We start from the raw sequence: 13,277 nt of genomic DNA on the forward strand, positions 1-13,277 counted from the left end.
TCATCTGCATATCTGAGATTATTGATATTTCTCCCGGCAATCTTGATTTCGGCTTGTGCTTCAACCAGCCCAGCATTTTGCTCTATGTACTCTACTTATAAGTTAAATAAGCAGGGTGACAATATATAGCCTTGACGTACTCCTTTCCCAATTTGGAACCAGTCCATTGTTTCATGTCTGGCTCTAACTGGACAGGCCTCCTAGGCAGCTGCTCTCGGGGGTGGTCAGGGGGAGGCAGAATACCATTCTGAACTGGGCCCCAAGTTGGCAGGTGTGAGTCAACATGCCTGGGGGCCCTGGTCTGAGGGTCTGCTCAGGGTGAGGGAGACTCATATGTGGGTGATCCCCCAGGCACATATACACCTGACCAGGTCTCCTCTCAGCTGCCTGTGCCGTCTGTTGGAAGAGGGGCCTCCTGGTGATGGTCTGCGGTGGGGGATCCGTGGAAACAGGGGCCTCCAGCCCTACCCTGTGTTCCTGCCTGGAGAATCCCAGGGACCGGGGAGCCTGGAGGGCTGCTGTCTATGGGGTCGCACAGAGTCGGACACAACTGAAGCGACTTAGCAGCAGCATCAGCAGCCACCCTACCCTGGGAGCCTGTGCAGGGGGCCTGTGCCACATGGTCATTCAGGGGTCCAGGCAGCCAGAGGCCCCTCCAGCTGGTGACACTGTCGTCATCAGAATCACACTTGGGCCTGAAGGAGTCTTTTGGGCCTAGAAAAGAAAACAACAGTCTCAAAGGCCCTTGCTGAATCATCTAACTTCAGAGAAAACAAACAGAACTTTAGGTCCCGCCCTGATGCTCCAGGCCGGTTGCATCTATCTGGGACTTATCACCCCCTGTCCAGAGACCTTCCACCGCCTACACCTGCCCAGAAGACTTATCACCCCCTGCCCAACTACAAATGCCATCTCAACTAAAGAATACCCAAAACATCCCGCCTGATTAACGTTTCCCTTATCGCTTCCACAAACCTCCCTATAAATATGGAGCCTCCCTGGTCCCTCTCGGCTCTCAGCCTGGTGCTTAGGCTGACTGTCACCCCTCCGTGCCTGAATGAAGGTAACCTACTTCTGTTGAGCTCGTCTTTCCTCTCTCTGCCTCGGCCTGAACTATACCTTACGTTCTTGGTGCCGAAACCTGGAAGGGGCGAGGCACTCGTCTCACTCCCTCTCACTCTCCCTCACTCTCATGTTTTCCCTTTTCCAGGAATCTGGGAGCGCGAACATCCTCCGAGCTCACTTTTCTGCCAGGGCTCAAGTTCCCCTCCGGGACACTAGTGCCTTCGTGAGTGGTGCAAGCCTTGGCCTAAGGCTTTATTGGTGCTTTGCGTACCCCCAGGCCTCGGCTCTACCCCCTTTCCCTCTCTCTCTCTTTCTGACGACCTCCAGAATAGGGAACTCCTGCCATTCGACTGCTCTACATGCAACACTCCACTCAAGCCGGCCCCTAGATTAAGGTAAGATCCGGACGGTTCAGGAGGTGCCCTAGAACTCAGTCCTCTCCAGGTCCCGGGGACCCCCAGCCCAGCGGCAGTCTGTAGGTGACGGTGGGGGATGCTCCACCTCAACACAGAGCTCTCTTCTCATAACTCCTATTGCAACTATGGGTGAGGACTCGAGCTCTCAATAGGAGCCTCTGCTTGCCTTTCAATTATGGGGTCTGGCCAATCCGTCCCAAAAGATTCCCCTCTGACCTGCGTTCTCAAAAATCTCAAACCACTGTCACTCACTGAACTCAAAGCTAACCATTTAAAACAACTCTGTACACAGATGTGGCCTCAATACCAATTAGACAATCAAGACCACTGGCCTGTAGTCGGCACATTTGACTTCAACATTCTTCAAAATCTCATCAACTTCCTTAAACAGAATGGCAAGTGGTCGGAGGTCCCATATGCCCAAGCCTTTTGGGCCCTTTGGAGCAGGCCCTCCCTATGCAAGGCCCGCTCCACCCACAAGGTCCTTCTATGCACCTTGCCTCCCAAGCAAATGGGCTCTTCCTCAATTAACCGCAGACTGAGACCTTCCGCGCCCGCCCCAGGAGTTCGACCTACGGAGAGACCCTCTCTACCCGCCACCCGCCAACCCTCTCCTTCCCCTTCATCCAACTCTCCTACTGGCCCAGAAACCTCTCTGACTCCCCCTCAACCCCACTACTCCATCTCCCCGACTCCCCCTCCCCACTTCCTTCCCCCACTGCCACACGGTCATGTACCCAACACGATCCCCTGAGAGAGGTGGCAGGACCAGAGGGCCCCACCCGAGTCCACGTACCATTTTCATGGTCAGATATGAGCCAGATAGAAGAAAAGTTAGGATCATTTTCTGAAAATCCTACCAGATCCAGCAAAGAATTCCTGAGACTCTCACAGGCCTATAACCTCACATGGAGTGATGTCTATTATATCCTAAATGCCACTCTCACCCCTGATGAAAAAGACCATATCTGGCAAGCTGCAAAAGTCCATGCTGATCATTTACATAACCAAGATCGGGAGAGCCCAGGTGCTGATGAGGCAGTGCCTCCGTTAGATGCCCACTGGACTTACCAGCCTGGTGACCCAGGTATCAGGAGAATCATATGATTACCTGCATTCTAGAAGGGATGCAGGAAAATACTCATATCCATGTCAATTTTGATAAAGTCAGGGAAATCACCCAAGGGGAAGACAAAAATCCAGCCTTATTCTCAGCCCGCCTCACAGAGGCAGTCCAGAAGTATACCAACCTAGATATCACCACCCCTGCTGGCTTACTCTACCTTCACATTCAATTCATCGGCCAGTCCGCCCCTGACATCAGACGCAAGCTTCAACAACTAGAAAAGGGCCCTGAGACCCCCCAAAGAGACTTTCTAGAAGTAGGCTTCAAGGTGTTAATAGAGAGGAGGAGGCTAAGAGAGAAAAGGAACGTGAGAGAAAAGCTAAATATGCCCTTTTGGCGGCAGCAATTAAGGGAAGAGATCAACCTGGCCCACGTCATCCCAGAACGGGATTTAAGACCTCCCATCCCCGGACCCTGCTTCCGATGCAACAAGTTCAGGACACTGGGCAAAGGCATGCCCACACCCGCGGCCCCCCCAAAAGCATGCCCAACCTGTGGCCAATGGGGACACTGGAAGATGGACTGTCCCCAGGGACGCCCTGGCAACTCTGGGGAAATCCCCACTTCTCCCCAGAACCCCAGCCCAATCCTACGAGAGTTGTTCCAATGATGGGGCCCAGGTTCCAGCCCCCCGGCCCGTGTCTCAAACATGAGCTCGGAACTTAGGGTAGATGGGGTACTGGCTGGAAAAAAGACCTCTTTTATAGTAGACACTGGAGCTACTTTCTCTCTCTTAACTTCCTACTCTGGCCCAACTCAAGACTCAGAACTCACAGTCAAGGGGGTCTCTGGAGTTCCCCTAAGGCCAAAAATCAGCCCTCTATTACTCTGTCAATTTGGAAAATCGACCCTTATACACTCACTCCTCATAATGCCTCAGTGCCCGATGGCACGCCTAGGGAGAGGTTTGTTATCCAAATTGGGGGTCTTTATGACCATACCCCTCTCGATACAGTCTCTATATTCTGCATGCAGATGGCACCTGGACGGTCCCTATCCCTCACCCTGACCTTCCCTTGGATCTACCCACCTCAGACCCCCAAGTCTGGGACACTGATCACCCATCCATAGCCAAACATCATCCCCCAGTCCACATTACCCTAAAAGACCCCTTGACTATAATCACCCAACAACAGTACTCTCTCACCCCGGAGGCCCACAAGGGACTTAAGCCTATCGTAGACCGTCTTCTTCAAGCCTCTATCCTAATTCCTACCCATTCACCACACAACACCCCTACTCTGGCAGTAAGGAAGGGACCAGAATCAGGTCCAGGATCCTGAACCAGGATCTGTGAAAGTCATTGAGGCCATCACATCGACATTCCCAGTAGTCCCTAACCCTTATACCCTTCTGTCCGCCATACCCCTGACTGCAACCCACTTCACGATATTAGATCTCAAAGACGCCTTTTTCACCATCCTGCTCCACCCCCTCTCCCAACCCCTTTTCACCTTCACCTGGCAAGACCCTGAGACTCACATTTCCCAACAACTAACATGGACAGTTCTCCCCCAGGGGTTCAGAGACAGTCCCCACTTTTTTGGACAGGCTTTACAAAAGGACCTAGAGACACTCGACCTAGCCCTGAGTCATCTCCTGCAATACGTAGATGACCTCCTCCTTTGTAGCCCAACCCGAAAACTCTGCCTCCAACATACTGCCAAACTCCTTGGGGCCCTGGGATCCTGGGGTTATCGGGTATCCCAATCTAAGGCCCAAATAGCCCAGACAAATGTCACCTACCTGGGGCTCTCCATATCCCATCAACAAAGAACGATTGCCCCAGATAGAATCCAGGCCTTGATTAACTGTCCACTTCCAAAAACAAAAAGGGAGCTTCTGTCTACCCTTGGCCTCCTCAACTTTTTCCGTATCTGGATCCCTAACTTCTCCCTCCTTGCAAAGCCTCTCTGTGAGGCAACTAAAGGATGTCCGGATGAGCCCCTTTTTAACCCCTCCTCACTGGCCAATCCTCTTTGCCAGCTCACCCAGAGCCTCCTCCGAGTGCCAACTCTCCACCTGCCAGATCACACCAGACCATTCTTTCTCTTTGTATACTCCAACCAAGGACAGGCCCTGTGACTTCTGTGTCAGCGGGCTGGAGACACCTGGGCTCCCATAGCCTATCTATCAAAACAGCTGACATGGTGACCAAGGGCTGGCCTCCCTGTATACAGGCCATAGCTGCTATCGCAGCCCTCGTACCCGAAGCAAATAAACCCTCTAGGCATGCCCCTTTAACAGTCTGTTCTCCACACACCTTCGGAGACTTACTATCACATCGGGCTTTCCTCTCCCTTCCCCCTTCCAGGGTACAGGTCCTACATGCTTTTCTCCTCGACCCTCAGCTCTCATTCTCCCCCTGCTCTCCCCTTAACCCCGCCAGCTTATTACCCACGTCCTCTACAACAGACTCCTTCCTACATAGCTGCAGCCTAACAGTAGATCTTACCCAAAACCCCTTCCAACATTTAACAGATCAGCCCATCCTAGACCCAGACACCCCACACTGGTTCATTGATGGCAGCTCTCAAAAATCCCACCCTTTGCAGCAGAATACGCCATCATCCAGGGGACCTTTGTCACAATCACGGAACCCAGACAACTGAAGCTTCACCTCTGCCACCTCACACCACCTCCCAACAGGCAGAACTGATAGCTCTCACCAGAGCTTTGAGTGTGTGTGTGAAGTCGCTCAGTCCTGTCCGACTCTTTGCGACCCCGTGGACTGTAGCCCACCAGGCTCCTCTGTCCATGGGATTCTCCAAGCAAGAATACTGGAGTGGGTTGCCATTTCCTTCTCCAGGGGATCTTCCCACCCAGAGATCAAACCTGGGTCTCCTGCTTTGCAGGCAGACGCTTTATCCTCTGAGCCACCAGGAAAGCCTTTAACTGGGAAGCCACCAGAGCTTTAACTCTGGCTAAAAATCTAAGGGTTAACATCCACACAGACTCCAAATATGCCTATAACGTACTTCACTCAAACATCCTAATATGGAGGGAAAGAGCTTTCCTAACCCAAAAGGGACCCCCCATTATTAATTCAGACCTGATCCACAAACTCCTAGAGGCAGCACTCTTACCAAACAAAGCCGCCATCCTCCACTGTAGGGGCATCAAAAGGGAAGTGTCGTATCAGCTACAACAATGCTGCAGACAAGAAGGAAAGGAGACAGCCCTGTCCCATCCTTCCCTCCAGTCCCCTGTCATCCTAGCTCTGATTCCACCTGACCCTCCCACCACCACAGAAATCCTCTCTTATCTACACTCACTTTTTCCTCCCTCATCCAAGACACTCCGACAGTTCCTCCATAACCACTTCCCCATATCCAATGCTGACCAACAATATTTAGATAACCTTACCTGCTCCTGTCAAACATGTCAACGTACTAACCCCAATTCCAACCTTAAACTGACATCCTTTCCAACCCATCAGATGCGAGGCAGCCTCCCAACACAGGATTGGCAGATAGACTGTACTCATATGCCCCCGGTCCGGAGAGTCAGATACCTCCTGGACCTTGTGGACACCTTTTCGGGGTGGGTAGAAGCATTTCCCACCACAAACACAAGAGCCCACACCGGGGCCCAAATCCCCCTCACAAAAATTATCCCCAGGTTTGGCCTGCCTTCATCCCTACAGTCTGATAACGGCCCGTAATTTACATCCGAGGTCACCCAACAACTTGTCCAATTCTTACAGATACCCTGGAAATTTCACATTACATACTGTCCCCAGTCCTCAGGAAAGGTAGAAAGGATGAATAGAAAAATCAAAGAAACCCTTACCAAACTAACCCTCGAAGTACATCTGGATTGGACTAAACTTGTGCCAAGTGTTCTCCTCTGAATACGGGCTTTGTTGAAAAAGCCCCTGGGGCTGAGCCCCTTTGAGGTGATGTGTGGAAGGCCCGTGCTCCCTCCTGGAGGCAGCCGTGAACCCCCTCCCATACCAAGCTTCTTACACTCCTCTCTGCTGGCAGAACTCCGCAATGGCCTCTGGAAATACGTCAACCACTTCTTGCCTGCCCCTGATCCCCAAGCCCTCCTGCCCCCTTTACAAACTGGGGACACGGTCTGTCTGTCTGATAATCCCCAGGGTGACCTAACCCCAAAGTGGCAGGGACCATTCAAAATCATCCTCCACACCCCAACTGCAGGTAAACTCGAGGTCACCTCCTGGGTACACCCGTCTCGCCTAAAGTGGGTCACCTCCGATCCTGCACTGCCCTCCTTAAATGACACCTATCGGGTCTCCCTCACAGGACCCACCTCCTTAAAATTCACCCAGCGACAACCTCTGTCCACCATCCAAGAAGGCACTGAATGACCTGGACTCTCAGCCTGCAACTGTTCCTGACCCAACAAGACCTCTGGACCAGCGCCCCAACAGGAACCTCCTCCAAAGACCTGACTACACTGGTGTCTCAACTGTGGCTCCAGGGAACCTTCTGCAACCTGACTCCAGACGAAATTGATTTCTTTACTCTCATTCTCTACATCATTTTACATCCTAATAAACAGTGTTCCTCCTCAGACTCAAACCACCACCAACTTGGGGCCTTTCCCCCGCCCTCACTGGCCTCTCCCTGTCTCTCTAACTCTAACAGCACTCTTAAGCTTAATCCTTGCTCTAGGCCAGGTAACTGTCTCCCTCAGGACTGGCCACCTAGCCTTCGTCTTTCCGTGGGTATCGCCTACGTTGCTAGCTGTGTTCTACTCCTAGGGTGCTATTTCCTCTGCACTGCCTAACTAACAGCCCATGACTCCTCTGTTCCTCATCCTTGCTGCACTCCCCAGCCTTCTGGCTACTCCCTGCCCCTGCTCTGACATTTATTCCTATGTACATTCCTCATGTTATAATACAGCTCCAAAACCATGCACCATGAACCTCAGGGGCGGGAAGTCCAAATCCCTACTCACTATTCAAGTACAACAGAGAGGGAATTTCATTAGTACCTGCCATAAGCCAAATGGAAGAAACATATGTTTCTATCCCATTACTCACTGGGGATACTCAGTCGGGGGCGGGGTACTAGATCAAAATCGGGAAAAGAAACAAGAACAAGTCATCAAGAACATAATTTCCCAGGTACAGGCGACTCCTGAGCCTTATAAACGCCTAGACTTCCTTTCCCAATTATGGCCTGTCCTAAAACCTCCCTCTGGCAACCAACACCTTACCCGCCTTCTCAACTCTTCCTTCCAATTCTTCCAGTACACACAACACACATCCCAGTCTAAGATATGCATGTCACTGTCTCCCTCACCGTCATAACAATTCCTTTACCTTCAACCTGGCCTTTACAGGGCAACTACACCTCCCCTTCCCAACAAAAAAATACACAACTCATTGGGCCAGTCTCTGACAATGTCCTTCTCTCAGCCTCTTCACACCTAACCTGTATCAACTACTCTAGTCCCAACTACACTGGTCTTACAAACTCCACTCCCTCCTTCTGTTCCACTTGGGTTCTCTGGAACAGCACACACAATTGCACCATCCGGGAATCCTCACTCTCTGCGGGACCTGCACATACTCGTGTCTCCCGTTGGACCCCCTGGACCTTGCATCTTGGTCTTCCTGACCCCGGGCCTAACATTCCTCAAAGAAGAAGAGGGAGAACAAGAATCTCCCCACAAGGGGAACTTTCCCACAGGAAAAGACGAGCCGTCATAGCCCCGCTCCTGATTGGGACTGGCAGAGCAGCAGCCGTAGGCACCAGGATTGGAGGCAGCTCGACCTCTGCCCAATTCTACTACAAGCTGTCCCAAGAACTTAATGAAGACATGGAGCAGGGAGTGGAGTCCTTCCTTTCAATCCAAAGACCAATTAACTCATTAGCTTCTGTGGCTCTTCAAAATAGGCGAGCCCTGGACCTTCTCACCGCAGAAAAGGGAGGGACCTGCCTTTTCCTAGGAGAAGTGTGCTGCTATTTTGTTAATGAAACGGGTGTAGTCCAGGACAGAGTCAAAGAACTTAGAGACAGAATTGAACGCCGCAGAAAAGAGTTACAAAACCTTTACAGTCCCCGAAAGCAGTTCCCTTGGTTGCTCCCTCCTGGGACCACTGGTACTTATCATTCTATTCCTCTTATTTGGACCCTGTTTCTTCAATCTCTTTCAAAGGTTTCTCCAAGAACGGATTCGGGCCATCTCTCGAGATCAGGTCAACACCATTTTTCTTCTCGAGAGCCTCACCCCAAGCTCAGAAAAAGGAGACCCTGGGCCCTAGGATGATCCTCCATTCCAGACCCAACTCGTTGCCCCAATCCAGCAAGAAGTAGCCAGAGAGATACGGCACCTTTTTCCCATTTTTTTACAATGATTTCAGGTCTGGAATGAAGGAGTCTTTTGGGCCAAGAAAAGAAAACAAGAGTCTCAAAGGCCCTTGCTGAATCATCTAACTTCAGAGAAAACAAAACAGAACTTTAGGTCCCGCCCTGATGCTCCAGGCTGGTTGCATCTATCTGGGACTTATCACCCCCTGTCCAGAAACCTTCCACCCCCTACACCTGCCCAGAAGACTTATCACCCCCTGCCCAACTGCAATGCCATCTCAACCAAAAACTACCCAAAACATCCCGGCTGATGAACGTTTCCCTTATCACCTGCACAAACCTCCCTATAAATATGGAGCCTCCCTGATCCCTCTCCAAGCTCAGCCTGGTCGTTAGGCCGACTTCGCCTGTCCTTGCCTGAATAAAGGTAACCTGATGCTGTGAAAGTGCTGCACTCAATCTGCCAGCAAATTTGGAAAACTCAGCAGTGGCCACAGGACTGGAAAAGGTCAGTTTTCATTCTAATCCCAAAGAAAGGCAATGCCAAAGAATTCTCAAACTACTGCACAATTGCACTCATCAGGAATGCTCAAAATTCTCCAAGCCTGGCTTTAGCAATATGTGAACTGTGAACTTCCTGATATTCAAGCTGGTTTTAGAAAAGGCAGAGGAACCAGAGATCAAATTGCCAACATCTGCAGGATCATGGAAAAAGCAAGAGAGTTCCAGAAAAACATCTATTTCTGCTTTATTGACTATGCCAAAGCCTTTCACTGTGTGGATCACAATAGGCTGTGGAAAATTCTGAAAGAGATGGGAATACCAGACCACCTGACCTGCCTCTTGAGAAATCTGTATGCAGGTCAGGAAACAGCAGTTAGAACTGGATACGGAACAACAGACTGGTTTCAAATAGGAAAAGGAGTACGTCAAGGCTGTATATTGTCACCCTGCTTATTTAACTTACATGCAGAGTACATCATGAGAAACACTGGACTGGAAGAAACACAAGCTGGAAACAAGATTGCCGGGAGAATTATCAATAACCTCAGATATGCAGATGACACCACCCTTATGACAGAAAGTGAAGAGGAACTAAAAAGCCTCTTGATGAAAGTGAAAGTGGAGAGTGAAAAAGTTGGCTTAGAGCTCAACATTTAGAAAACGAAGATCATGGCATCCGGTCCCATCACTTCATGGGAAATAGATGTGGAAACAGTGGAAACAGTGTCAGACTTTATTTTTCTGGGCTCAAAAATCACTGCAGATGGTGACTGCAGCCATGAAATTAAAAGACGCTTACTCCTTGGAAGGAAAGTTATGACCAACCTAGATAACATATTCAAAAGCAGAGACATTACTTTGCCAACAAAGTCCATCTAGTCAAGGCTATGGTTTTTCCTGTGGTCATGTATGGATGTGAGAGTTGGACTGTGAAGAAGGCTGAGCGCCAAAGAATTGATGCTTTTGAACTGTGGTGTTGGAGAAGACTCTTGAGAGTCCCTTGGACTGCAAGGAGATCCAACCAGTGCATTCTGAAGGAGACCAGCCCTGGGATTTCTTTGAAGGGAATGATGCTAAAGCTGAAACTCCAGTACTTTGGCCACCTCATGTGAAGAGCTGACTCATTGGAAAAGACTGATGCTAGGAGAGATTGGGGGCAGGAGGAGAAAGGGACGACAGAGGATGAGATGGCTGGATGGCATCACTGACTCAATGGACCTGAGTCTCAGTGAACTCCGGGAGTTGGTGATGGACAGGGAGGCCTGGCGTGCTGCGATTCATGGGTTCGCAGAGAGTTGGTCACGATTGAGCGACTGAACTGACCTGAACTGAATGTCTGTTGAGGTCGTCTTTCCTTTTTCTGCCTTGGCCTGAACTATACCTTACAGGGCTTGCTCTGGCTGCACGTGTCGCTGTCGTGTTGCAGGGCAGTTCATGGAGGATAGGGAGTGCCTGGGTCACTTTTGCCCTGTGTCTCCTTCCAACCCAGATCTACACCTTTTTCTCAAAACAGACTTCAACACAACTTGCATGAATCTTTTTCTTTTTTGTCTTTTCTTTAGTCTTTACTTAGATAGCTTTGAGACTCTGCAGAGTGACTAGACCTTGGAGCTCAGTGTGGCTGGAGGCTGCCCCAAAGCACCCGGTGCTGTCCTGCTGGGCTCACCGTGCACTTCCATTAGCCCACCTGGCCCATGACGGTGGCCACTGCCCTCGGGCTCGACTTGACCCACAACCGGGCGCTCTCACAAACACGGGCTCACGTAGGCTCACATGGTGTATGCCATGGAGCCACAGGGCTGGGAGCAATCCCTGCTATCCTGGAGTCAGACAATGAATAAAGCTCCATGACAGGTTTAGAGTTAAAATTGTCAGGAGAACTTTAGAATTTGTTTTAGAATTAAGCACTGCTGCAGAAGAGAGGGCAGTCCACCACTCATAAACACACAGGAGACCACATCAGATCTCAGGACCGTGCCTGCTGTGATCAACCTGTCTCCTGCCTGTGCATCCCTGGAGCACCTGGTCACATGTGGCTTTGTTCTTCAGGTCTGGACAGCGGCGATGCTGTGTGCTGCTCACCAGCTGCTGCTGCTCCTGGACCGCACGGGGGGAGGTGTCCAGGAGCCATGCCACATGCTGGCCCACACCTCACAAACCTGGTGGCCACGGATTTGTTTCAGGTGGGTCCAACCCCACTCCACAGGTAGGTCTAGGGCCAGCCCTCCCAGGGGCAAAACCTTCCCCTGTGGCTGGAACCCAGAGGGAGAGGGGCCCCCAGCTTCAAGGGCTGATCAGTGGCCAGAGCTCTCTCTATCACCCTGCAGGACACACAGTCAGGGCAGATCACAGCACAGCACTGGGGTATCAAGGCCTGAGATGCCCAGAGGACTCACATTTTTCTTTCATTAGAGCTAAAGCATTCTGACTTTCTGATTCGTGTTTCCTTTGAGGGGCTTCAGGTTAACCTGTCCTCATGGTGGAAAAGTGAGATTTGGGTTTCTATTTCAGTTCTGAGTCCCAGTGGTTGGAGGGATGGAAGATACTGGAGCCTCAGGACACACAAAAGGAAACCAGAGCTGGAGGAATGGGCCCCCACCTGCTGGCCAGGGAAAAGAGGTCGTCAGGGCTGAGGCCCCTCTGTGAGGTCTCCTGTGATTCCTCGGGCTGGCTGCTGCCACCGTCCTGCCCTGGCCATCAACTCACAAACTTTCTTCATCTCTCTCTCCTTCTATAGCTCACCCACCCGACATCTGATGCACTTTCCCTGCCAGGTTTTATTTTGGGATACTCCTTTGACCAGTTTCCTTAGGGGAGCCTGGAAAGCACACCTGTCCCCCGGGGCGAGGGCATGATGAACCTGTAAGTCACCCTGCAGAGGGTGCCTATGGCACAGGTGTGGAAGGGTTTCCAGAGAATGGGAGGCCTTAGGATGAGTGTCTAAAAAAATCCACAGTGATCCACCGTGATACATTGGGATCAGGATACATTGGAGTGTCAAGATCACAGGGAAGAAATGTGGAGCTTGGCAACATATTGCGAAAGCAGCAAGTTCCTCCTCCTCCTTCAAACACAAACGACCAGAATCAGGGCAGCAACTAGCCTGGCCCCTTTTTGCCATTTCCACCCTGTCTCTCCTGTTTCCTCCAGCAGTGGCTTGGAAGCCAAGCCTCGGGGGAGGGAGTGCAGCAATGGCTTTAATTAGTGAGTGATTCTATTACCTCCTGCACCGCATTCCTGGCCCTCTCGGTGTTGGTTTCCTAACACCTGAGCAATGAGCTTCCTTGTCTCATTTGCCTGTAGCTTAGATTGGAGACCACGTACATGGTTTAATAGCTTCTTTCTTAGCGTTTTTCCTAATTTTATGCTGTCACTTCAGTTGTGTCCGACTCTGTGTGACCCCATAGGCGGCAGCCCACCAGGCTCCGCCGTCCCTGGGATTCTCCAGGCAAGAATAATGGAGTGGGTTGCCATTTCCTTCTCCAATGCATGAAAGAGAAAAGTGAAAGTGAAGTCGCTCAGTCCTGTCCGACTCTTACCGACCCCACAGACTGCAGCCTACCAGGCTCCTCTGTCCATGGATTTTCCAGGCAAGAGTACTGGAGAGGGGTGCCATTGCCTTCTCCTTCCTAATTATAAGACTGTTGCAAAAGGGGAAACATCTTCTACAACCTACAAATCCTATTTCCCTAAGCCATTGATATAAATGACTTTTAAACTTCGATTCTTGAGAAATGGCATTTAAATTGACAGAGAATTCCTGCGTCGTCTGGGTTGAGTGTGTGAGTACATTTTAGCCCAAATGTCCTGAGAGTCCAACATCCACAGTCTTGCTTTTCAAAAAGAGGCAGAATGTGCAGCTTTAAGCAAGGGCCGTGCGTG

The 13,277-nt window shown here is 50.8% G+C and overlaps 2 protein-coding genes across 9 annotated transcripts in view; one reads left to right on the forward strand and one right to left on the reverse strand.

Moving 5' to 3' along the window:
* LOC133232708 (secreted and transmembrane protein 1A-like) overlaps positions 1–13,277 on the reverse strand; it is a 59,735-nt gene that overhangs the window by 12,053 nt on the left and 34,405 nt on the right. For 3 of the 8 annotated variants that reach the window (XM_061392461.1, XM_061392464.1, XM_061392463.1), the window contains exon 2: positions 589–714. The exons of 4 other annotated variants lie outside the window; for them this stretch is intronic. The gene's annotated coding sequence lies outside the window, so the exon portion shown is untranslated. Of the gene's footprint in view, positions 1–588; positions 715–5,062; positions 5,428–13,277 lie in introns of those variants that run through there. One more of the 8 variants, XM_061392462.1, reaches the window with a different exon arrangement.
* Positions 1,059–9,461, forward strand: LOC133232707 (syncytin-1-like). The gene is made up of 2 exons (XM_061392457.1): positions 1,059–1,460; positions 6,876–9,461. Exon 2 carries the CDS (start codon positions 7,858–7,860, stop codon positions 8,848–8,850), a length of 993 nt encoding a protein of 330 aa, XP_061248441.1. The 5' UTR covers positions 1,059–1,460; positions 6,876–7,857; the 3' UTR covers positions 8,851–9,461.

Source organism: Bos javanicus, chromosome 19 (assembly GCF_032452875.1).
Source record: "Bos javanicus breed banteng chromosome 19, ARS-OSU_banteng_1.0, whole genome shotgun sequence".
Taxonomy (NCBI): Eukaryota; Metazoa; Chordata; class Mammalia; order Artiodactyla; family Bovidae; genus Bos; species Bos javanicus.

Bases quoted from the DNA above. Each gene is read 5' to 3' on its own strand.
- LOC133232707 (XM_061392457.1), top strand. From the start codon at position 7,858: ATGCATGTCACTGTCTCCCTCACCGTCATAACAATTCCTTTACCTTCA.